The sequence below is a fragment of the Aphelocoma coerulescens genome, chromosome 2 (genome assembly GCF_041296385.1).
Source record: "Aphelocoma coerulescens isolate FSJ_1873_10779 chromosome 2, UR_Acoe_1.0, whole genome shotgun sequence".
In the NCBI taxonomy this organism is placed as follows: domain Eukaryota; kingdom Metazoa; phylum Chordata; class Aves; order Passeriformes; family Corvidae; genus Aphelocoma; species Aphelocoma coerulescens.
In genome coordinates, this window is record NC_091015.1 from 47,495,579 (window position 1) to 47,520,331 (window position 24,753).

The following is a 24,753-nucleotide window of genomic DNA, read 5'->3' on the forward strand; positions in this document are numbered from 1 at the left end:
GTGGATGAACAGAATGAGACTTTTGTGGCTTAGTCTCATGACACTGGTCCAAGACATGTGTGGTCCCATTCATTTAGAAAAACAGTATTTTTTTATTTTCTGCAGGACAGAATAGCTTTCCTACAGAATCTCAAGCTATTCAGGCAAATTCATGGCAGTGAAATCATGTAAGATGTGCCTGATTCTGTTACTCAATTTTTTTATTTACTTGCCCAAAGCATTCTCTTTTTTAATTTAATTTTCCATGTAGTCTTGGAGATGCATTTTAGGGCTGAAAGCACATTTCAATATGCTTAAGTTAAAGAAGTCAAAATCTTTTTGAAATTATTTTGGTTGGGTGTCAATGCTTCCCAAAGTAGTATGAGCACGTGGAAGGGATTTTGATTTTTGCTTTTTCACAGGGATGATGAGAGGCACTGGAACACTGTTAATCACTACAGACTCTTCATGGCCATAAGCAGAACCTCAGCTATTGCATAAACAGCTTCAGTGGAGTTGCTGGGAACATGCTGATGTACTCTGGCTGAGAATATGACTAAAGAAACGTTAAAAAATGGAAATTCAAAAGCTAACTGTTAAACAGCAACAACAACAATCTAAATTTCTTGTTTTCTTTTCAGAAGCAAACACGGCAAAAACCAGCTATATTCCTTATGCATATGAAGAGCAGCAGCACGGCCAGCTACGGCTTATCATCAGTACTGGATGTTCTTGTTAGCTTCTAATCTGTCTTTATTTGATTTGACAGCACAGTTCAGGAAGTCTGTATAATGGAGGAGAGCTATTTCTGATTCCCACTTTCCCACTGTGCCATTTACCTTGCAACCTTCGCAAGTGATGCAGCGATAATGATATCCGGTGGCTTTGTCCCCACATACTACACATAGCTCATCCTTGTCTAAGTAACTGGGTATATACCCTGCAAAGAAAAAGAGGATGTGGCATGTAAAGTCCATATAAAATTATATGATGCATTTGATAGAAAAAGATTGTATTAAAATCCACTGCAGATCTTGTCTACCAGTGCCATACTTCTGAACTCACAGAATTTCCTGAATAAAAGTTCATATTATGTTACAGACTTAATTAACATATAAGATCTTCTACTCTTCCGACTGATTCAGTGTCTATTGGTCAACAAGGAAAAGTTGGAACATGATTTCTCTCTCCTGAGTGAAATACTATCTCAGAAAATATTCATTACTTCAAAAGATTTGATGTGAAATAATAAAATAGCAGTTAAGATATACAATATAATTCTGTTCTCTATATCAGAGAAAAACTCAATATACTTGTATACTCAGACGAGAACCCAGGTTTCAGTGTGACTGGGGGACTTGGTAGTAAGAAATATTTACTGATAGATGGTTTGTTTCAAAGCAGAGAGGTACTAGCAACATATTACCTAAGCTGTATTGATCACACCTGACCTGAACATGTTCCACAGGAGTACTTAACATAGCCTGAATTTAAAGCAAAATACGTGGACATTTGAATACATGTGTGTGTGTGTACATGTATGTGTTGGAATGAAATTTTCTCTTCAGAAGTGGACCAGATCCAGCCAGTGAAAATATTCCTGCTGTGAAAAAAATTGGCAAGGCTTGGTTCTTTTTCCACAATGACATTTGTTTTGAAAACACAAACATATTTTCAATTTGAGCAAAAAACCAAAACAATTCTGATGGCAAGCAAAAAGTAATTGTAACTACAGACAACTTTTAAACGGGGTAAAATACAAACCTTTCAAAATCAATGTTTCCATGACTCATGGACTTAGAGTTTGGAACTTTACCTTTTGAAAAATCTCACTGCGAAGACGTAACATGGAGATCTCAGATTCCCTTTGAGGGCAGAGAGAAAAGTGCACCTATTTGTATAACTGTGTAAGATTACTGGAGTGTAGTAAACATTTCACAGAATCCCACAATGGCTGAGGTTGGAAGTCACTTCTGGAGGTCAACTGCTCCAACACCCCCACTCAACACAGGACCACCTAGAGAGCCAGCTGTCCAGGACCATGCCCGGACAGCTTTTGAGTATCTCCAGGGATGGAGACTCCACAACCTTTTTGGGCAATCTGTGCAAGTGCTTTGCTCTGTCACCTTCAAAGTGAAAAGAAAATACTATTTTATTATTCTCAGAAGGAGTTCCCTTTATTTCTATTTGTGCTCATTGCCTTTTGTTCTGTCACTGGGAACTGAGAGGAGTCTGGCCCTGTCTTCTACAGTATGGGGGATCAGGTATGTACACACACTGATATGCCCCCTTGAGCCTTTTCTGCTCCAGGCTGAACAGTCCCAGCTTTCTCAGTTAGTCTTCATAGAAGAGATGCTTCAGTTCGTCATCATTGTGGGCCTTTGCTGGGCTTGCTCCAGGATGTCTGTGACTTTCTTGTACTGGGGAGCTCAGAACTGGACCCAACACTGCAGATGTGTTTCACTAGAGCTGAACAGAAGGGAAGGATCACATCCCTCAAGCTGCTGGTGATGATTTTCCTAAAGCAGACCAGGATGCAATTTACCTCCATTGCTTCAAGGACACATTGCTGGCCCATATGCAACTTGCTGCCAACCAGGAACCCCCAAGAACTGACATGTTCCCCCCAGCTGGGATCCACCCTGCACTGCTGTGTTTATTATTTCTCCCCTAGTGCAGAATTTGGCCTTTCCCTTTAATGAAGTTCAAGAGATTCCTCTCATCCCATTTTTATAGCCTGCCTAGGTTACTCTAAATGGCAGCACACCCATCTGGTGTTCCAGCCGCTCCTCCCGGTTTTGCATCAACTGCCAGCTGTCTGAGTGGAATTTATGAGTGCAGTGAAGGAGAGTCCTTTAAATGTGGCTGCCTGTAACACTACCCTTTGCCACTGGCTTGCTGAATCCATCTGTAGCACTACATGTGAGGCCAGACATGAAGCTTGCTGTCTTTATGCAGCCCTCACAGCAGCACGGGTTGGTACAGCTTGGGGATTTGGGACACCAGTCACTTGGAGGACAACCAGCAGCAAGACTCAGGGCAGCAGAAGGCTGTTGGAGAATGCTGCAAGAGGGGTGGCCATCATGTTCACGCAACTAACATGTCAGAGGGTCTGCTTAGTAACAGACAGTTTAAATTAAAGTGCCTTCCTAAGGCTATGCTTCCAGATGTTCTCCAGAAAGGAAAGCCCAAATCAGAGACAAAACACTTGAAGCTAACTGAACTTAAAATACTTAAACTTTATGGAGGCTGGTGAGCAAATCAGGAGAAACCAAAGAAGGCAGAAAGTAATTGTATGGCCTAGTTTGACTGTAATTATGAGAACCTCAAATTATAGAGAACATATATCCCTCTTTTCTAAAATGAGGAAGCAGTAGTACTTGGAAGCCATGCCTGGATATGGGCATCTCAGGTCTGCCAATATTCCTATTGACATCTGAAAGGGGAGTAGGGGAATGAGCTGAGATCTTAATGTTGTATCCAGCCAGTCTACAAGATAGCAGACGACCAGATTTATGTTCAGGCTATGTTTCTCCATGATGAACAAGTTATGCTTGGATGGACTGTGGCCATGTGACATTGAGGGATGAGAGACAGCAGGGTTTCAACTCTAATTACATCACTGACTCCTAATAGACACTGTGCCAGTGGGGGATTAGCAGAGGCTATTATCTCCATCCTTTGCTCACACCTGCCACTGCACATGCAACACATACACAACATAGAGCTGATAGAGTGGGCAGAAGATGCAGCAAAGGGATGCAGAATGTTCCCCTAAATTTCTCATAAAGATCAATGGCTTCTTGTTATTGCTGGTTACTACTATTCATGAAACACAGACTCTGCATAGCATAAAGTACGTCCTCCAAAATTCAGTATCCCTGGTTAGCTTCCTCATGAATTGCTTCTGAATTAAATGCATTGATACTTCATTATTATACAAACTGGTTAGTACTGCTCATGTAATGGCAACTTGTTCTACTGGAGGAGCAGGAGACCACTTGTCTAAACCGCTTCCTTAAATATATACAGTAGGTCATGCATATGACCACTGCTGTCCATCTCCTTCCTGGAGTTTCATGATTTTATCCAATATAGGAAACAGTTTCCAGCCTGGCAGAAGACACAATCTCCTACAGGGACTCTTAGAGATTAAAAATGGCATCCTTCCATGCAACCACATTCCCAATTTTCTTTCATCAGAAGCATTAAATGCCACCTACTTAAGCTACCTATATATTATGTTCAGTACTTCCACAGGATTGAGCCTATGTCACAAGGGAAGCACACACTTGGAACTCTTCTAGGGATTCAACAGGAAACAAGAATAGAAAAATCTTATCCCAAGAAATCATTGGCAACAAAAGTGTGCAGTACACATATCTTTTCTTTCTATTACAGTTTTCTATACTTACAAGACTTCTTCCAAGAGCTAATGGGGTCAAAAAAAGCTAGAGTGGGAAAACTGGACCTTCAGTATTATTTTTAAAAGATACAATTCAGACAAATATCACTGCAAAAGGAGTAAGTGGATTTACATTTAGTTCTGACAAACACTAATATTCACTCTAAGTAATCTCTAGTAGTTGCAAATTTCCTGTATGACCTCTGTATAAATTCAATACAATTTCATTTGAAACACAAGCAGATAAACAGACTCAGTACATTTTCTCTGCTTCTCAGAGTTAGAAACAGCATTAGCAGGAAGAAATTCAACACATTCTAAACATGGTACCAGCATCGAAGAAATGAATAGTGCAGTGGAGATTCTTAGGGAATGGATGGCAGCAGAGTTGTCTGTTAGATGTTTTGAGGAAGGGGCAGAACAATAGACTTGTCTCACTCTTTGCATCATCATTAGTAACTTGTCTCTCATATCAACAAGTACTTTTGCTTCGTGTGTGTGTGTAATAACACTGAAGCAAAACCAAAAACGCCCATGTGGGAAAACAGATGCTGTCCGGACAGAGTAACCCAGGTGCTCTCTTACTACAGAAGAATGTCTGAAAAACCTCATGGGAACATCAGGTAGGTTCCTATTTTAGGTACTTGTAATTTATCTTTTATTTCTTGGTCAAAACCTTTTAAGTAAATAGCTAAGAAGAACGGTTCGAGAGCAACACCAATCTCACTGAATAGTACAAAAACAGCCAATATTGTTCCTTGTTGTTTCAAGTCTCTGCTGTATTCAGCAACCTCATGGACTGTCATTTGTTGCATCCTGTATGATCCTAAAAGTTAATTATCTGTCAAGTATGACTTGATATTGTTTACCCGATGCCTACCTTGGATCTTTGTTTTCAGTGGAGAATAATAGTGAATGACCTTGATCTGCCATGTCTGCTGTTTCCCCTGTAGCCTAAAGTAACACCTTTGGTCCCCAGACTCCCACCTGCCAGTCTGCCTAATCTTACTGTCTTGGCAAGGCTAAGCACACAGAAGGACCAGTTGCCCCTCTCTAGAAGAATATGTCATATAATCCATTACACCCAATCTTGAGAGTGTTTTAAATCACAACTGTAGCTTTGTAGAGGTATGGCAGGAAACAATTCCCTTCAACAGGAAAATGTAACAGGAAATGTATATCTGCCCCAAGCAGCCATAAGGACAGAAGGAGATCTGCAAACCTATGCAGTCATCTGAGGTACTCCTTCATTAATACTGTATGCATGCACTCTTGAACTACCATTTACAGGAATGAAGTATATATGACCCCGCACAGTGTAATGGGCTGGAGGACACAAATGAGACACTCAGTGGCTATTCCTCCATGCAACAAGGCAAAGAAAAACTATTTCAATTACAATAAACTCTGAAAAATTATAGTGTTTTTTTTTCCTCTGTACCAGGTACACATTAACAACAACAACAACAACAAAAGCATATTTTGAGAAAAGTAAAGAACCAATTTCAGTTTTGTTAAAGTATCACTGCACATACTTTATATCTCCAGGTCTGTACAGATAATGTGATATTTGCCTAGGGAATTAATCCACACTTTAAAAACATTGTTGAACCAAACGGGATTTGACTACCAAACAGGGATATGAGTAACAGTGATGCAAACAAATTACACTTGTCTACCAGATGTTCATTGTTAGCTTGTCCTAATCCACCACAGATTTATAGTTTGCAGGCAGAAAATACCATTTTTTGCTATTGCAGAAGGACACTTACATTTTAAGACCATTATTCAGTATTTTAATTTTCACTGTACACTGGCAAATTCATGTATTAAATATATTCCCTCAAATCTTTCTTTCCTCTGTCTGGTATGGTTTGCATGACTAGAGACCACTCACTAAAATGAGGAGTTAGAACTTACCAGTAAGCTGGTATTCACTTACCAGACACTGCAGTATGAAAATGAAAAAGATGAAATTAATTATTACCTTGGGAATCTGTAACTGTATTAAAACTGAAATGTAAATTTGTACTGCTGTTCTACTGCTTTCATAGTCACATTGAACTCTTAACAAATTATAAAAAATTACAAGGACCAGCCATACATCATCTTTGACATACTTGTTCAGAAAAAGCTTAAATGGAGTGTTTGTTGGTGAAAGCATAGAGCTGAGAGAGAAAAAGCATACTCCATTCTTATTTGTGCTATTATCAACATTGATCTGAAAGGCTGGTCTGATACACTGATCCTTGTTTCCCACTTTCTTTAAATTACTCCCACTGAGAAAAATGCCTTCTTTCTCCTTCGAGCTTGGAAGCACTGAGAATGTTACTGAACAGATTCACACTTTTCTTGTTAGCTAACTGGCTTGCTTGTCCTCAATTTTGATCTTTGTTGACTTTCTTTGATTTATGAAATTACAAAAATTTGGCAAAAGATTCTGCAAAGACCGAATCTGAAACATTTTATAGTCCCTTTTCTCTCAATAACTTTTCAGTGTATTAGCTCTGTTCCTTAGGCTGAGTCAGAAACCTTATCAACAACAGTGCTTTTGCAGAGAATGTGCTCAAAACATTTTAGCCCAAACTGTGTTATCACTTAAACTTCTGCAATCAGTACTGTACCTCCAGCCATTACCAACTACAGGTACAAAACACACCACTTCAAGGGTCAGATCATGCCATTTCCCCACCCCTCAAATTATTGAAATGTTTTTAGAGACAATATCTTAGTACCACAAGAAAATTATTTATTTAGAAATCTAAGCCTCACTGAACAAAGCAAAGTACAACTTACTTCACTTTCTCATCCTTCTTCTGGTTGTGGAAAGGTTACAGTAAAAGAGATGAAAACACATTATTTCCATCGACTTTTTATTATGAAAGAAACAAAACTCCAAATACATAATGATTTATGCAATGGATTATGCAATTTTTCTTAGTGCTATTTCCTTAGATGGGTGGTCAAGAGCAAAATTAATATTTTTCAGCCTTGAATAATCGTTAGCATACTGGGAGCTGCTCTGCTGCAAAGATCAGGATGACAAATTCTCAGTGTTTCTGTAAATTGATTATATCCACACACACTCCCTGCACTGATGAAATGACGTTTAGGCATAAGCTTCATGGTACTTTTTCTTAGCTGTTTAGAAAGTTCCCTAATGCTTTCACACTACTGAGATTTCAGTTTGGACTAATTCAGTTGCATACTCTAGTACCCACACAGTACGTATTCTCAGCTGCACGTTAATTGCCTGACAAAACGTAAAGGGAAATAATTATGGCAAATACAATTATAAAAATAACAACAATAATAACAACTTTCAAGGCCCCGGTCTCCCACCATACCAAGGGACCTTCAAACGATGGCATTTACCTCACCGGTATGTCACTGGTAGCTGGGAAGCAAGGTGAACTGCAGGGACGAGGAGTCGGCTCTGTTACAGCCTAAACTCAAGAATCCCCCCCTGAAAACCCTTGGTTGGAGGGCAGCCTCTGCTTACTGCTCTCCCCCCCCACAGAATCTGAAGTTAAAGCCTAGCCTCACAGACACCTGTGGACATCCTTCATTAACCTTGTCCAGGAAATTACTGTGCAAAGGAAAGTGAAAGCCAGTTTTAACTTTGCAGACATCTCTCCTGTGTTGTCCAAATGTCCAAAACACTGTGCAGACACCACGTGTGGGGAGACTGAGGTTTCTGGACTCCTGTACATATTTCTTTTGTACCTTCCTGGCTACATTATCGCCTCCCTGTAGCTGGGTACTCCTCCTTACAGCATAGATGGTGTGAGGAGATCCAGGGACATTTTTACCTGTCTGCTCAGCCTCTGCACAAGGGCAGGGGGCCACAGGCTCCCCCAGAGCATCATCCATCCAGCATGCAGTGCTGCAAGCTCACCATGGCTGACAGCACTGTATGAGGAGGAAAATATTCCAGTTTAAGCTCTCTGGGACAAAACTGAGAACAGCACCTTGTTCTGACGATGATGAGCCCTGTTCTGCCTATCAGATTTCACAGAATTACGCAGAAAACAAAGTGTATCTGGCCGCCTGTTTCCTAGGGCAGGATCAGGTCCGAAAGGGCTTCCTTAATAAAACAGTAAGTTCTTGCACAAATGTTGTGCTGTCACCTTTTAACAGCATACACCAGAGCACAAAAGGTAATGGAGCAACAAGTAGATGCAAAGCTAAACCCACATCTCCACCTCTTGATTTTCTGGACTACAATTCTTTTCTTTAAAAGTTAATTCTTTCATCAGAATTTCTGACAGATAGTCAGGAAATAATAGTTTTTAATGTACTGTAATAACTGAAGCAGCTTTCTTATATTTAGAATAACTGGCTATGCTTTATAAATGCTTTTTTTTCTCCCCTTAGTGACACATTGCTGGGGTCTTTTGTTCTTGTTTTTCAAGTTATTTTCTGAATTCTTTTGAAGTGACATAAAAATAGAGAAGTAATTAAATATGCTTTCATAAATTATAAGCTTTTCAGCATACAAACTGTTGATTTTTTTTTTTCTTCCCGGGGGAAAACAAGACTTTAACCATTTGGTAACTAGCAGGAATTCTGATAGGAAAAGAGCCCATGTGCTACTGTAAAGTACTATCTGATTTGAACAGCACATTATTAAGATTATGACATATTTTAGGGGCTAACAAAAATACCAACTGCAACAATCAAGACTCCTCATGAACACCTGTTTAGGGACTTAATTTTGTTTTAATGGGCTATTATACCAAGGCTTCTCTAACAAACTCACTCGCTCCCCCAATCAATTCTGGATCAATACAGACACACATGCCCTGTGAAAAGCCTTCTGTTCTTAGGACAGGATTAAAAGATCTGTTAATTTTACGATAGCTTGCTTAAAAGATGGAAATTAGAAAAAAAAAAAGAAGAAAAGAGAAGATGCACATGTTCCACGCAGTTTAGATCTCTTCTGCTTAACAAACTCAACATTTGCATAGGTTTGACAGAAGGGAGGCCACTTTTTATTGATTATCACAGTAATAAGGCTCTAAAGAATCCCAGAACACATTGCTCAATCTCTGTGAATGATCAATTAAAATCCTGCTCGAGTGTCGGCTTCCACCAAAATTCACCGCCATTTCTTAGTGAAACTGAGGTGGTAGAAAACAAGGGCAGACAAGCAGTTTTTAAAAACAACTCTGTATTCTTTCAAACAAACAAGTACAAAAACTTTACACAGGGCAGGTATCAGGTGTCCGAGTACTGAAATAACTTAAAGCTCTGATCTAGCTGTATCAATTATTATTTGTAACCTTTAACATTATGAAAAATGCATTGCTTCGGTGACTTTGCAACAGCAAGTCTTTATTTCTTCTAAGTTAATCCTGAGATAAATTTTTTCTTTAACCAAAAAAAAGACATGGGAAAAGTCTGCAAAGGCTATGAATTCATTAATTAAAAGCCAACAGCAGATAAATAGCCTTAACAAGCATTTAAAATGTTGCACAACACAAAAACATGCATTATCCACAAACACATTTAGCCTACAATTTGATCATGTTTTTACAGCTAACAAGAAGGATTTTTAAAATAACTTTCTTTATTATGAAATACGATACTGTTCACAGTATAAAATTAAGACATTTTTCTATCAATCATACAGATTTATTGCTTCAAGGGTTAATGAATATTTTTTGCCCAAAGGAAAATATTTCAGTTTTCCATGTAGTTAATAAAATTAAGCAGTCTACTTTTCACTACAAAGATACTTCAAAAGTAGTAAATGGTGTTTTCTTTATCTCTCTGGTTACATCAGATTCATCTGGATTTTGGAAAACTGAATACAGAAAATCTGGTCTTATCACAACAGAACACTATTTTGGTATAACATACTGTTTATTTTTCTTCTTTAATAATTTAATGATTTTAAAGAAACACAGAGAATGCATACTTTGTATGCGTCAGTTCAGCTGTCCGAGTTCAAAACAAACAACATCAAAAACATTTCTAAGCGTTTGTTGGTGTTTTGGGCTCTTTTTAAATCTCCTTTGCTTACTTGAAAGAAAAAGAATAAATTCTAAAAACCAGCAATGATTTAACCCTGAGGGACCAGACACTGCACACGTCTCACAAAAATATTGATTTGGATTTGCAATCTTTTGGATGCAAAGTCATCTTTCTTGCATAGATATATTCTTGAATTTTCAGTCTTTTTTGCTCTGCATAATCAGAAACTCATGGTTTTCACTTAAAACATAGTAATTCAAACACAATCATTTTCCCATACATATTTACAGTCTTATTTTCAAAATCTTTTGCCTGAGTTGCTGAGCAAACAGAGTTCACATTTACTGAAAACAAGGACTTAGTTTGTATGTAACCAGAAACATAGCTTTAAGATGCAGAATATATAATGACGACATTTCAGAAGAGAAACTTTCTTATCGAGCTCACTGGTGAATAGCAAAGGAACTTAATAGCCCAGGAAAGCAGAAAAAAAAAGCAATATATTTGCAAATGTTTCTTATAGATTAAGAAAAAGTGCTTGGAAATCCTCATCGCTCACCGAAAACCTTACAATCACCTAGCAACCTATGTTAGTGCTGCTTTCAATTTTGAACAGGCAGCCTTCACATTCAAAGATGCATCTGAGCCAACTGATGCAACTGTAAGTTTAAAGCAAAACAAAAACAAAAACAGAGGTAATTTTTTTTTTGTTATTTAAATAAAATGCCCCTACCTTTCTTCTGAGAGTACGATGGCGACTGCACTTGAGAAAAAGTAGGTTTTTCTTCTGTGAAAAATTCAGGTTGGTTGTACTGATTCAGGGCCACGTCCATGTCAGAGTACTCGCTTTTAAACACGTTTCCAGGGTAACTACAGGTATAAGGCTGATTCACCGCCCAGGCCTGTTCCATATATATGTTGTTACTGTGCAGGACCTGAGCATCACAACTGCTGTAACCCTGATTATCTTCGATATATGTGCAATAATCAGTGGACTGCATATAGCAATTGCTACCAGCAGCTGGGTGCACTTCATATATTTCTTGCATACAGTAGTTCATTTTGTTAGCCTATCTCAGCTTCTACTTTACGTACACACACACATGCATACACATGCAGGCATGCATACACATGGATTGGGAGAGGAGCAATGAATATACACCAACAAAGTCAGCTGCAAAACAGCCCGTTTTACTTTGGATGTGCTAAAATCCTATTTATATTGGGATGGCTTGTGAACTCCCCTGCCAGTCAAACATATTGGGAAGCAGATTTATGACAGTCAAAGGTCTTAATCTGTGACTGTAAGTTAATTCCAAGGGAAGATGGCAGTCAGGTAGCAATGACCATCAGACAAAGAAGCGACATCCTGACAACCCTCCTGTTCCCCTGTTTGTCTGGAATAATCATTTTATAAACCATTTCCAGCCTTTTCCAATATGATTAGAAAATGATTACTAAGGCGAGGACACAGTTATGTCACTGTAGTTGTCAACTTAAGTGTGAAGAATCATAAAGACTGCTTAAGAACTCCCAGAGGGGATACGCTGAAAATCCTAAAATCAATAATCCTGTTTTTCAGCATTAAACCATAGAAAATCCAATAGTGCTGTGCTGATGACCCGAACAGTAGTCTAGTTTTACAAAATTTAGCAACTTAATCTGTCATCAGCTTTATTGATTTTGTTTTACAGAATTACATGCATGAATCTCCCCAGCCTTCCACACGCACACAATCCTCCCCACTGCCTGGTAATGCATTTACAGGAAAGCAGCTTTTCTAAACTTCAGTGATTTCAAGAAGTAATTTCTATTGAGTTCAACAGGTGGGAAACTTCAAAATAATATAATCAGCAAAAAACCACTGCTTAAATATTATCAATAAGCTAATTGCTTTGCTATTCTGCTTTGTTATCTTTTCTGTTCCAGTAATGAAGTACTTTTAAAGAGCCTCTTTTTTGATAACAGAGCGAGGAAAGGGAGGAAGATTTTTTGCTCATTTTGGCTCATCTATGAGCTATGAACATGTCAATGAGACTACAACAAAAACTGTATGATATCTTAATTGCTTAATGCACCCCAAACTTCAATATGGTTAATATACCTTCTTTAATTAGCCATTCTTTTTTGATCTAAAACAATTAATTTATTTTTAACTTATATTAGCTGCTATTTGGTTTTTTTATCAGGAAAAATGTGCTTTTTCCTTACAGCGCAGCTAAGATACAGTAAAACTTGTGAAGCCAGTAACAAAATGATATTCCTTTCTAATATCTGTTATAATTATTAGGGAGCTGAATTATTACTGATTTGATAATGAGAGCTTTCTTATTTCATTCATTTTAAACCAAAGGATTGCCAAAATTACCGTGTAACTTAGTCATTTTTCTTCCAGGATGTTAAGCATACATCCAGCAATCTTAATGAACACACTCTTAAATAGTCCTCAAAAGTTTAGTAGGTAAGAACTGGGCATGACATATACATATTTTTCCCTATCCGATATTGGTTAATATTTCAGACTAATAAAAGGAGCCAACAGAGAAATATTTTCGCTTCCAACAAACAACTGTAACTAACCTATTTAAATAAGCAGCATTGCCAGTTAATGTCTAATTAGTACCAAATTCAGGACAAGTCCTTCCAAGGATCAGAGAAGTTAAAATTCATGCTTGGAGCTTTTTTCCTCCCTCTAACTATAAAAGAAGCATCTTTAACATGCATTTCTTATTAACTTGCTCATAAAATAATAGTACATTTGGTAAGTCAAACTGAACTCTATTGAGATTTGTGCTACTGAATCAAAAAAGTTGCCTCCAAAATGAACTTATTTTGCTAAAGCTCTAGAAAAACTAACATTTTATTTTGTTAAGAGCACTAACAGCTACTGAAATCCAACAAGTAAAACCCTAATGAACCCTCATTCATTTACCATTATCTAAGTCAACAAATACCATTGTAAAATACAGTGTGAAAAAGCACACAATAAAAGTTAATTTTCATTTTGGTTCAGGCCCATCATCTATATTTTACAAACAGTGAGTTTGTGATAAAAAGCGTGTCTCGTGCAGGATCTGATTTTTCAATAATGGATGTTCAGCACTTCATAAAAAACGCTTGTGTTTCTTTCAAGAAATTCTGCAATAGTTGTTTACACAGAAACCCCCGAACCATTCCCACTGAGGTGATGGGTTGGTAATACTGTAGTGGATGTAACACATATAGCTTGCTGAGCTTCCTTCTCCATACTCCCAATAGAATATTCCCAAGTACAGTACCTGGGTTGTTAATTTACCACAAAAAGATCCCCTGTACCGCCAACAGGAATTTATGTAGAGCCCCCACAGAGGTTAGGCTGTGTTTTACAGGTTAGCAGAGCATAATACCTAGATACTTTTACACCACTCAGAAAAGCTTTGGAGAACTAGGCTTTAAATTCTTAGTGGGAATATTTCCCATGTGGATTTGCTTTGCCAGCAAAGTCAAAATTCCCACGAATCTTTTCTTCTCTTGGTTTTTCACCCTCTGATTGGATTTAGGTTTGTCACCGAAAAACTAAACAGAATTGAAACCTTGTGTAGACAGAGCTGTTCCAGCCAGGACAGCACCTGAGGAAATGGTATTTCAACATGGCACAGCCTGTGACTTACTTTCTGTTCCAAAATAAATCCCTCAAACATTTCTTATTTTCTATTGCTATGTCAATAACACTTAGAAATGTGTCACATGTACTATTTTTGTCAAGAGTTACTTTAATACTGCAAGGAAATTAAATTACATGAAACTGTGAAGGATGAGGAGAAAACAAAAAAATGAATGAAAGACTTTTCCATCAAACCAAAAAAAAAAGATGAACACTGCCAGGAAATGTGGGTTCCTTACCTGTGATATGCTAATATTAAAGAGATTTATAGCTCTGCAGATTGTTGTTCCCTTGGAAACAAATCAGTTTGAAGAACACTGCAAAGATTTTAAAAACTGAAATATTCTCAAAATATTTTCATTTTAATCTTTTAGGGTCCAATCCTGTAGGTTCGTTTCATGTACTCCTTTGAATTAAATTGTCTGATACAAGACAGTCAGACAGTGTCTTTATCAAAAGTCTGAAAGTGGAGTAGAATAATATTAACAGTTTTTCTTTGTTTTGTATTCAAATTTGAATATTCGTGTCTTTACATCATGTCATGTTGAGCTTTCGTTGCCTGCAGCAATGTAATATCACACTTGGAATTTTATTAGTTCACAAGTGTCTGATTATGTGAACACATGGAAGTTAATCACCATCAGAATAAACCCTTCAATTCAAGCAAACAGGCCAGTGATAAACCAGAAATTTTTATACTGTAACAGCAGAGGATCCAAAGCTCGAACCTCTCACAGCCTGAGGTGTTAGTTCATTGCTCTGAAAAAGGCAGAAATTACTTGTTGAACATGGGCCTGGAATGCCCCAAAGGTTTTTATATACTCACCCTGGTGTAAATTAGAAGTGTAGCGCAGTCAGTGATACTAACTGGACAGCCAGAAATCAGGCCTAGAATGCCTGAAAAGGGGAGTCTGCAGAAGAGACCACCTTACACTACACCATTCAGCTCTTCAGTGACTCCTGTTTCACAAATTATGACTATGACTTTCAATTACAAACAATGAAATACCCCCATTAAGATGCACTTCTGTTGTGACTTAGCTCAGTTACAAAACCCACCAAAATGAACCCACAGAAATGTTAAGGAAAGACAAAAATCCTGTGGATGATCCTCTGGAAGCTACAGCCCAACCAACAGAGGTCCCCGACACAGAAAAAAGAAATATCATTCAGTGCAATCTAATCTGCTGTGGCATATTACCTGCAAGAGTCCTATTCTCCTGACTTTTTCCAAACTGTGCATCCCTGGTCTAGAGTCCTGGGTATTGCAGTGCTGCAGATAGGGCCTCTGCATGCCGTTCTAAAAGATTCGGCACTGTCGGTATGTGGGAGGTATTGCAGAGCATTCAAATCAGTCAGGGCAGAGTGCCACTTCTAAAGGACCAAATGGAAGGATCTTTTGTTGGTTGCTGTTCAGACTTCATGCATAAAGATGAATAAAAATCCAGTATTTGGTAAAAATTTTTGCACATTTAAATATGTAGTTCAGGGATTAAACATACCGTTCTGAACTCCTCACAGTTTTGCATGCCTGTATTATCAGCTCCTAGTTTTGTAATACAAATTTTTACATGTTACAAAATAACTGTTATATCTCCTATTTATAGATTTCATTGTTGCCTGAATTGTCTCAGCCACCTCTGATGGTTTTGGGGAAAAAGAAAAAGAAATTAGATCACTGCTTTTCTAAGCAAGCACAAATCTGCACTTTCAAATTTTGGGCCACATCCCAGACAGATCTTCTCATATCATAAGGAAAATATACTGAAAACTGTAACAGCTTTTGAGCAAAACTAATGTGGCTTTTACAACACACGAGTTGACAAATACAGTTATCTCAGTGCCCACACAATGAACTCTTTAATGTGTGTGTTTGCACCACCTTATTCATTCACTTTACGCACTATGATCAAAGACTCAAAATGGTCCCTCAGAAGTATGACTATGCAAACTTACTGTTAGAGATTAAATTAAGAAAACCTCAAACATCAGAATCCAAAATAACAACAAGCATTTGCAAGAACAGAAAAGTAACTCTTCATGGTGTTTATCTTATTTTGAAAACTCTACTTGTGACTAAATCATAAGGTATATAGGATTATGGAATTCTAGTGCTGAAAAGTCACAACAGCATTTGACAATTCCTGAAGTATGTCTCAGTGGAAAATAAGACACTAAAAAAATCATCATTTTGTCTATGCTACATTTATTATATCAGTTGAAAGGAAAAAAGCTAAATCTGACATAAAATAATGTCTTTCTGACATAAAATAATTTCTTTGGGTTTGCAACAGATGCAGAAAGATTCAAACTAGCTGCCTGTGGTACGAACCAGAGGAAAATCTTACTTAGACAACAGCACACCTCTTTTCGCCACATGTACCAAGCTAATAATTTCTCTAAAACTTCTCCTCTCACAAAACCCACTGTACCTCAGTTATGACATGACACTAAATTTGTCTGTGACTCATAAAATGCCAGTGTGATGTGCCTTTTATTGAAATACTTCAGACTCATTAGTCTGCTTGGATAACAAAGAATGTCATAGTTTATATTTAAACATTCAGATTCACTACAATTCCAGTTATCCCTCAAAATATTTCCGACACCTTGAATAAATTTGGTTAAAAGAGAATGGAGCTTGCTCTTTCCTGATCAGGACTCCTCCAGGGCTTGTGCGTGCTTTTTCTTGCACTATTCATGACACGGGTAGGTAGCACAGAGTCTCATCAACGCTTGCTGAAAGCGCTTGCTCCTTGAGATGTCAGCCAACAAACAAGCTAACAAAACTCCTGAATAGTGTTTGACAACTTTTAAGGTGGTCCCTGAACAAATATTACTAAAAGCAATTATAGACCTGTGACCCAGACAACCCAATTTGTTAAGCCTCCCCATATATCATAATTGGAAGACCCTGTTAGCGGACATCAGTTAATTACAGAGCTTATCTCTTGAGAAAGTAATGGCCAATACTTAAAATGTGTACCTTTTCTGAATCATTCACTACCTCAACTTCCCATGAAAACATAAAGGTAAGAAGTTTCATTTGTTCAAAAATAAAACCAAGCAGAAAGCAGGCTAATTTAGCTTGTCATAACATAATTAACAGGCTCCTGGATGGGACTGTCTGGGTTTGGTAGCCTCCTGACAGCCTTTAGTAAGACGTTAAAGCGATCAACACCTGACATCTGTTAGCAAAGAGGCATTCTGAGGTAAAGACAACTAAATCTAAAGAAATCAGGTACTTAGACCAGTTTAACTTTTTCATGAGGTGATATCCTGCCTGACACTGTAATCTTTCTTCCTGGAGTGACGCAAGACTTAAGTAAAAGAAAACAACTTGTAATCCCCTCCCTCCCAATATACAGTAATTATTTTTTAGGCAAAGAGCAATGAAGAACAATTTATCCAAGTTTAGAAAGGAATAACTTAGGCACTACATTTGTGCTAATACCTTAGCAACTGTAATTCTTAAAAGGAATTCCTTCAGTGTGAACAAAACAACCTAAGAGAAAATGGTTTATCCTCCTGACTAGTGAGACAGAGAATATTCCTAACAAGAAGTCCCACTTGAGCTCGGTACATGCACTTACTGAGGCTTTGGGTATGGTTAGTAATAAGAAAGAAGGCAAACAACACAGTCACAGGTGGGAGCTGAACACCCTGAAAGTAGAAAAGAATGCTTTCTTTTGTCTTTGCATTTTTAATGTATCAAAGATATGCTTTATTAAAAAAGGCCAGGTTCAGAAAATATTTTTGATCAGCTTATAAAGATCATAAAGAGAGAGAAAAATACTTTTTAAAAGCCCTAAAATAAGAAATATTATTTTGTATTAGGTATCACACAAAAACCCCCAGTAAGTACTCATCACATTGCCATAATGTCTCTTCACGAAGCTATTAAATTAAATAGAAGAGAAAACTAAAAACCACAATTACCACTGAAGAAAAAAAAAATTTACAAAAGGTTGGTAGCAAGAAAACATCCCCACATAATAATGCTTTTACCAATGGCCAAACCCCTGACAGTAAACAAAGACATAACCTGGTTTTGCTTTGTTTTGTTTTTTTCTAAACGCAGCATTTGCTGTGTCCTGCATGATAACATTATTTACCTTTACACTTTTTTTCTTCTTTTTGGTATTCCTGGGCACTTGACATGATTTGAAAGTTTGCTTTTGTATGGCCTGGCTGTAAAATTGTACTAGTCCAAGATGAAGCATGTAGGCATTGCGAAAGCTGCTGTCCATTCCTCTGGATATCATAATTTTTGAAGTGTCTTTTCCTACAGAAACGATTTTCTGTTATGCCCACTAAATTCCATTTCTGATTTCTGTCAGGAAGGTGAATCAGTCTGTCCCACAACAGGAGGCCACGTCCTGGATGTTTGGCAAATATTGCAGGGCTATGAAATGTTGGCTTTGCCAAAATCTTGCTCAGGTGTGGAGTTTTGGAAAGCAAGTGGTTCCCCAGCTCTCCTGATGCTGTGGTATTCCCGTGCATCTCCACTGGACTGCACTGATATGATGCAGAACCTTTCAGCCATGCCCATTCAGCCACCATAGTTCCCCTTCGGTACAAGTAAATATAAAATTTTCCTGTCTGAGAATCCTGAAAAAGCAGGCAGATCTATGTGGACAGGCTAACACTAGATGTAACTTCCACAACATCACAACTGCAACATGGGCCCCAGGGCAAGTTACCACCGATTTATTGCCTTGCTCATATGATCATTTGAGGTCTTGTAGGTCGAGGCTGGTCGTGAACAATTGTCAGATACTTAAACACAAAACATCAAGGATTCAGCCTTGTTTGACTTTGCTCTTATCGTAGGCTGACCTGAGAGACACTCTGTTACCTAGGTATGACATTCTTATGTGGGCATGCTTAGCAGTTCCGCTTTTGCTACCTACTGCCTTTCTCTGCTTGTGGTCACAGTGGAGTATCAGAGATGCTAATTTTATCACAGAGGCATGGACACTTGGCTCTGGCGTGGATAATGAACAACACTAAAGCTGCATGATTTTATCTAACTGCTCATTACTTATTCTTTGGTATAGAAGAAACTGAGATACCACCAGCTGATAAATTTGTGAAACTAAATACAGCCCAATTTCTATTTTTGGGCAGCAAAACTAAATTCCGTAGAAATGACCCATCAACAATAATATTCTGTATTTAAAGAAATTATTTTATTTTATATTATATGTAACAAAATTCAAATACAAAATAGATGCTTAACTTGTATAAAAAAAAATAGCAAATTCCAGACATTTGATGACTGATACCCACAGTGATTTTAATCATAGTAAGATTCTGCTGTTCTAATCAGCCTAAGAGTTAATTTTACATACATTTCACCCAGTAAAGTAAGTGAGTAAGTGCATGATAAGTCATTAATTTCCAGATAAAAATTATTCAAATTAACTTGGGATTTCAGTTACCAGATCTATCATAATATTGCTGTTTCTGAATCTTTTGTCTTAGGACTTCTCTTAAGTGGAAGTCTTAAGTTAGTACAGGACAAATTCAGGAAACTTAATCATGGTTAGTTTTAAATACTGTTATCCTATGTTAATTCCTGTATGTACATACAGCTTTCCTCAATATGTTATTTAATTTTAGATGTAAACCCCATTTTTTCTGCTAGGAATACAAGCTCACCTGACATTTGCAGCTACAAGTCCATTTCTTCTACTTGCTGTATCTCAGCTGGACATCAATAACATGAATTTGTGTGAGAAAGTACCTGGCATCACAGACTTCAATGTAAAGGGAAGGTAAGTTACCTACATAATTTACCCTTACCTACTTACTTCTGACTTTAAAATCTGTTCTTAGTTCAGACTTGAATTTCTTAGTAAAATTAAAAGTGAATTTTAAATGCAGGTAATATGGCAAGAGAATACCACTTGTAGGAGAATAATCAGTTTAAAAGAGAATAGTGAAAGTAACACAGAAAATACTAGGCAATTGAAAAGAAAGGATATAAATTTTTTTTAGTAACTTGAACACTTTGATATTTTCTTGACTTCATAAATTTAAGCTCAGAGGGAGAAATAGGATTTTTCTGATACAACCCTCTGGGAGCTGAGAACTTCCCTCTAAGGTCTGAACTTAGGCACTTCATTTTCTGTGGCAGAAAGAGGAACTGTGCACTACAACTCACCCTTCCTCTAGACTTTGCATATCCTCAAACAGTGTTCCTGGTTCAGTACAAGGCTACTCTACCTTCAGTTCCTTCACACCCAAATTATCTCCCTGCGCAGATGATACTGCATCTTCACAAAATGCGAGAGTCAAGCATGAGCAACACATATATTAAAAACATAGGCATTTCTATAATACACTCATAAATAGATCCATGCTTTGTCAGCTCCTTGAGCAGGCCAGTGATGCCACACAATTCTTGACCTTGTTTAGAATGTCAGTTATCTTCTCAGTTACTCAGGTCTTGCTATTAGTCCTTAAGATCAGCGATTCATAATCCAGGCTGTTCAATCTCATTAAGCAAAAATTTCTATATCTTTTCCACAAATTTATCTTTGATATTAAAGACCATCTTTGCTGTCTTTTAGCCTATGAGGATCTGTTTTACCTTTGATTTTAATTAAAACCCATACATTCATGACTATGGTAAAAATTCTGTTCCCCAAGGATTCAGAGAAGGTGTCACACAAGGCTTATAGATTTTTAACTTTAACAAGGAACTCTAAAACCCTTCATAACTTAAAAAATAAAATCAAAGCATATTTTCCAATTTCTGTGTTTGCAAAGCATCTGTGGCACTTTGAAATATGATTATAGACATATTTGAACTATGAAGAGAAATTGATTCTGTTACAATTTCCATAATTTGCAATTTATCCAGGCAGAGTTTACCAAGGCTAGCCAAACATCAAGAAGCTATATCCTATCTTTTCCTTTTAGTTCCCTCTGAAATTTGTCTCACTATTTTGTCTGCCACGTTAGCTACAGTTCATTTAATTTTACAAGTTTCCACTCTATCTCAAAAATTCTTCTCCATCACCAGGGACATTTCACATTCAAGTTTTGCTAGAGGAAGATTAAGTTGTAAGGAACTACCACAGAGGGATCTTATATTTTGTCTCCTTTTCTTGTACTTCATATACTGTGGCACAGCGGATGTTTACATCCTAAATTACCATTCATCTTATTATAATGTTAAATTAGTTTCATGGGAGGACTACATTATTTATTCTACTCCATTGGTTTTAACATATCCTGTGTGAATTTCTCAAAGGCTCTTTTTATTTTTTTCTCTTCTTTTTTTTTTTTTTTAAACAAAAACCAGTTGAAATCTCCTGCACCTGCTCTTGGTCTTGTCAACCCAAAATCTTTGATAAAGGAGGATAATGTAATTTTGTCTGCATTCCTTATTTGTAGGAGAAGCATCTCTCTCTCCCTCTAGCTACTGTTCAAATGGCTATTATCACGGCAGAAAGCCATACAGCCTACTGGGATGAACCACAACTAAAACCACAGGCCCTGTTTTGTAGTTTGGGGGAACTAATAAGCAGGGCCGAAGCTCTTCTCATCAAGGAATCATCAAGCAATTTCATTGTAGCAATAAGTGGCATCCTAGCACTCAACAGGTCAAAGACTTCCTCAAATTCCCATCAGAGGGTCTTTAAGGGGAAGTTTGTTTTACAGAAGCAGAAAAGTTTCAGCAGATGAACTGCCCATTGAAGCTTAACTAAAAGGATAGGCAAGGGGAATCGCTTAGAATTCTTTTATTACAGGCCAAAGCAAAGACTCCTTAATGAGTGATTGTAAAGGTTGGCCTGTTCTCAGACATGCAGTGTTATCTGAACATCTGTATATAAAGGACTACAAAAAAAAAGAGGAACAATTCATTTGTTTTCATCTCAGTTATGCAGTTTTTTTCCCCGATTCTCTACTAGCATCTGCCAACAGTGGTCAAAGAAGCGATACACAAAAAGGTCTCCCTTTTTTAGTACAACTCAGGTCAAGAGAGTCATTAAGTTGTTTCCTCCAGAAAGATGGGAGGTGGTAGCCAACCAGCCAGAAGGACAGTGTTTCCTGCTGGAATGAACTGTGTACCAACCCTGAACTTCAATCCCGACAAAAACTGAGTGCACAAAATAGGACCAAAAACCACACTGAAAGAGTGCCTGTCCCCCATGCTCACAGTAACCTTAGAGGTACTGCATTAAATTCCCCCTGTTGAGCTCTGAGAACTGCACTAATTTTTCTTGCTTGGAATCTGCCCAATCAAGGCTGGATTTGCATAACTCTTATTACTATTACTGCTTTATACCACAGTAGCTCCAGCTGACAGCTAGATCTATTGGTGATGAAAGCTGCTGTGACCATACAGGCAATCAGTCCCTGCTCCTCAGAGACTGACTACACTGCTCACACTTTTTGGGGGAGTGCAAACGTTTATTTTTCACCCTCAGCAACAGGCTGTCACTTAGGCAAAAGGTAAATTAACACTTCTGAGATGTCAGAGGATTGCTCTTTTCCCAGTTACAAAGACACTTCCTCTAACAACAAAAAGTTATTTTACATTCCAAAACTGCTCACAGCAGAATTCCTACAGAAAATTCTCTCTATACTGTATTTCAATTTGCAGATGATCAAAATAGTAGCAAGTAGGAGAACAACTTAGAGAACTCTGAATTGTCTCTATTGCAAAACTTACATAATAAAGTTTTACCTTTTTGGATATTTGAGGTTTACTGAAAACAGAGCAGTAAAGACAACAGCACTTCACTGGTTTGTTTTTTTTTCTGTTTTGCCATTGAAGTATGCAAGTATGTAAGGACACTGAAGTGGGCTGGCTTCAGAGGGATCAACTAAGGCAAACATAATCAGGATTAGGACTGAGGGGTGCACAGTAGGCTGATGAAGCAGCCTAGCTTTGTATAGACCCAGTCCAGTAACACTACAGGATTTTTACTTGATGACTTGAGAGAAAAAAAGAAAAAAAGCAATCAAGCTACAATTAAAAGATATGTCCCCAGTAAAGTTAACACCTGACTCATACTTTGTTCAAGCATTTTAAACCACACAAAGTAACTATAAGTAAAAGCATGTAAAATTTTCATGTGTGTTTCTGCTGGGGAAGACAAAATCATCTGTGCCAGACAAGCCTAAGGTTCCATTTCTTCTCATTAATCTTGTTGTCAGTTCACAGCATTCTATTTTCTCTGATTTATTTTGCTTCTTCTCTTCTCTTCTCTTCCTCTTTTCTCTCCCATCCTTCCCTTTTCTCCCAAAAAACACCATAGCATCTTCTCTTTATGCTGCTTTATAAAAGAGGGAAACACTTCACAACTGAGTTTCTCAACTTTTAAACTAGGCTCACATGATCATTGAATAAGCAGAAGGATGGAGCCCAGCTCACACAGAGTAGCCAGACTCTTCTTAAATATGCAAATTCTGCCTTTGTAAATGTGCTAAATAAAACCTTTGAGAACACGTGAGTCCCTTCCTAAATTTTTAAAACATAAAAATTACATTGCCTATAAGAAAAAAAAATGTAGACTGAAAGGAACTGTAGCAGGTAGAACCAGCGATGTCTACTGGAACCATTAGGTGGTTTTCAATATTTCAGAAACACATGCATATGGCTATGCTTGTGGAAGTATACAGCCAGGATTATTTAATCCAGGACTGTTGTCCTGCTACCTGCTTTAGCAGTGGCAGTATTATAAAATATTTAAATATTACATTTTAAAATATGGATTTCAAGATAAATTAAATTTCAATATTTCCAATCTTTTGGACAAGTATTAAATCACCATGAAAGAAGAGCACACAGATAATTACAATAAACTTTGTAAACAGTTTCTAATGTGTAAGAAAAGGCAGTATTAGGAAACTTGTAATAAACAGTGTAATAGCTTTATCCTTGTTCTTGATATATCTTAATGAGCTCTTCTCTGAATCAGTGCAATCACTTTTAAAAACACACTAAATTTCTACTAACTGTTAAAGTAATACTACACATATACTTATCAAGAGCGGGGCTTGACATTATGCTCAAATTCTTAAACATGAGAAAAAATTAATCAGAAAAAGAGAATATCCAGAAGAACATGACAGTTCATCTGTAAGTTAACCAGAGGTGGGTTCTGAGCACAGAGGAGTAAATGGATCAGGGTTCAGGGTTTTGGTATGTAAACAGCTCTCTGAAAACCTGCCCTTTGAGAAATGAACAGGAATTGTGTAGGCCTATATGGAATCTTGTAGCAACTGCAGATAAAAAAAACTACCAAAAGAAATTAATGAGCAAAGCTATACAGGGAAAAGCAGTAAAATACCAGGGCACACAATGGAACGAGAACAGTGGTGCTAACCACTACAGCCACATAGATGCTAAATGCATTCTTCCCTCTCATAGTTCTGTACAACACATGGGAGGGAGTTTTTCTGAGAAGCTATACCTGAGCACAGCAGTTCTGTTCAAACCACAGGGCTCACCTGGCTGCTGTTCTCCAACAGGAGTCATAAGTGGATACTCAGGGAAGAGTAAGAACAAAGCAAGCACATATGAGAGTTCCCACCAAGAGTCTCCCAATCCCCAGCTGCTCGTCAGCCCAAGGGACTGCCTGAGCCCTTGTGGCCTTTCTAAAATGTAGCAATACTCAATGGATCTCTCTTTGAAATATAGCCCAGTCTACTCTTGAGTACATTTCTTGTATTCACAAACCCCTCTGGCAAGGAATCCCAGTGTCTGTCTTTTTATGTGTAGAAT

General features: G+C 37.7%; 1 protein-coding gene across 16 annotated transcripts in view; it reads right to left on the reverse strand.

The window, feature by feature from the left end:
* THRB (thyroid hormone receptor beta) overlaps nt 1-24,753 on the reverse strand; it is a 169,717-nt gene that overhangs the window by 18,875 nt on the left and 126,089 nt on the right. For 15 of the 16 annotated variants that reach the window (XM_069007303.1, XM_069007305.1, XM_069007300.1 and 12 more), the window contains one exon: nt 819-919. In XM_069007303.1, coding sequence (XP_068863404.1) covers nt 819-919 — 101 coding nt within the window. Of the gene's footprint in view, nt 1-818; nt 920-18,121; nt 18,570-24,753 lie in introns of those variants that run through there. The other variant, XM_069007291.1, reaches the window with a different exon arrangement.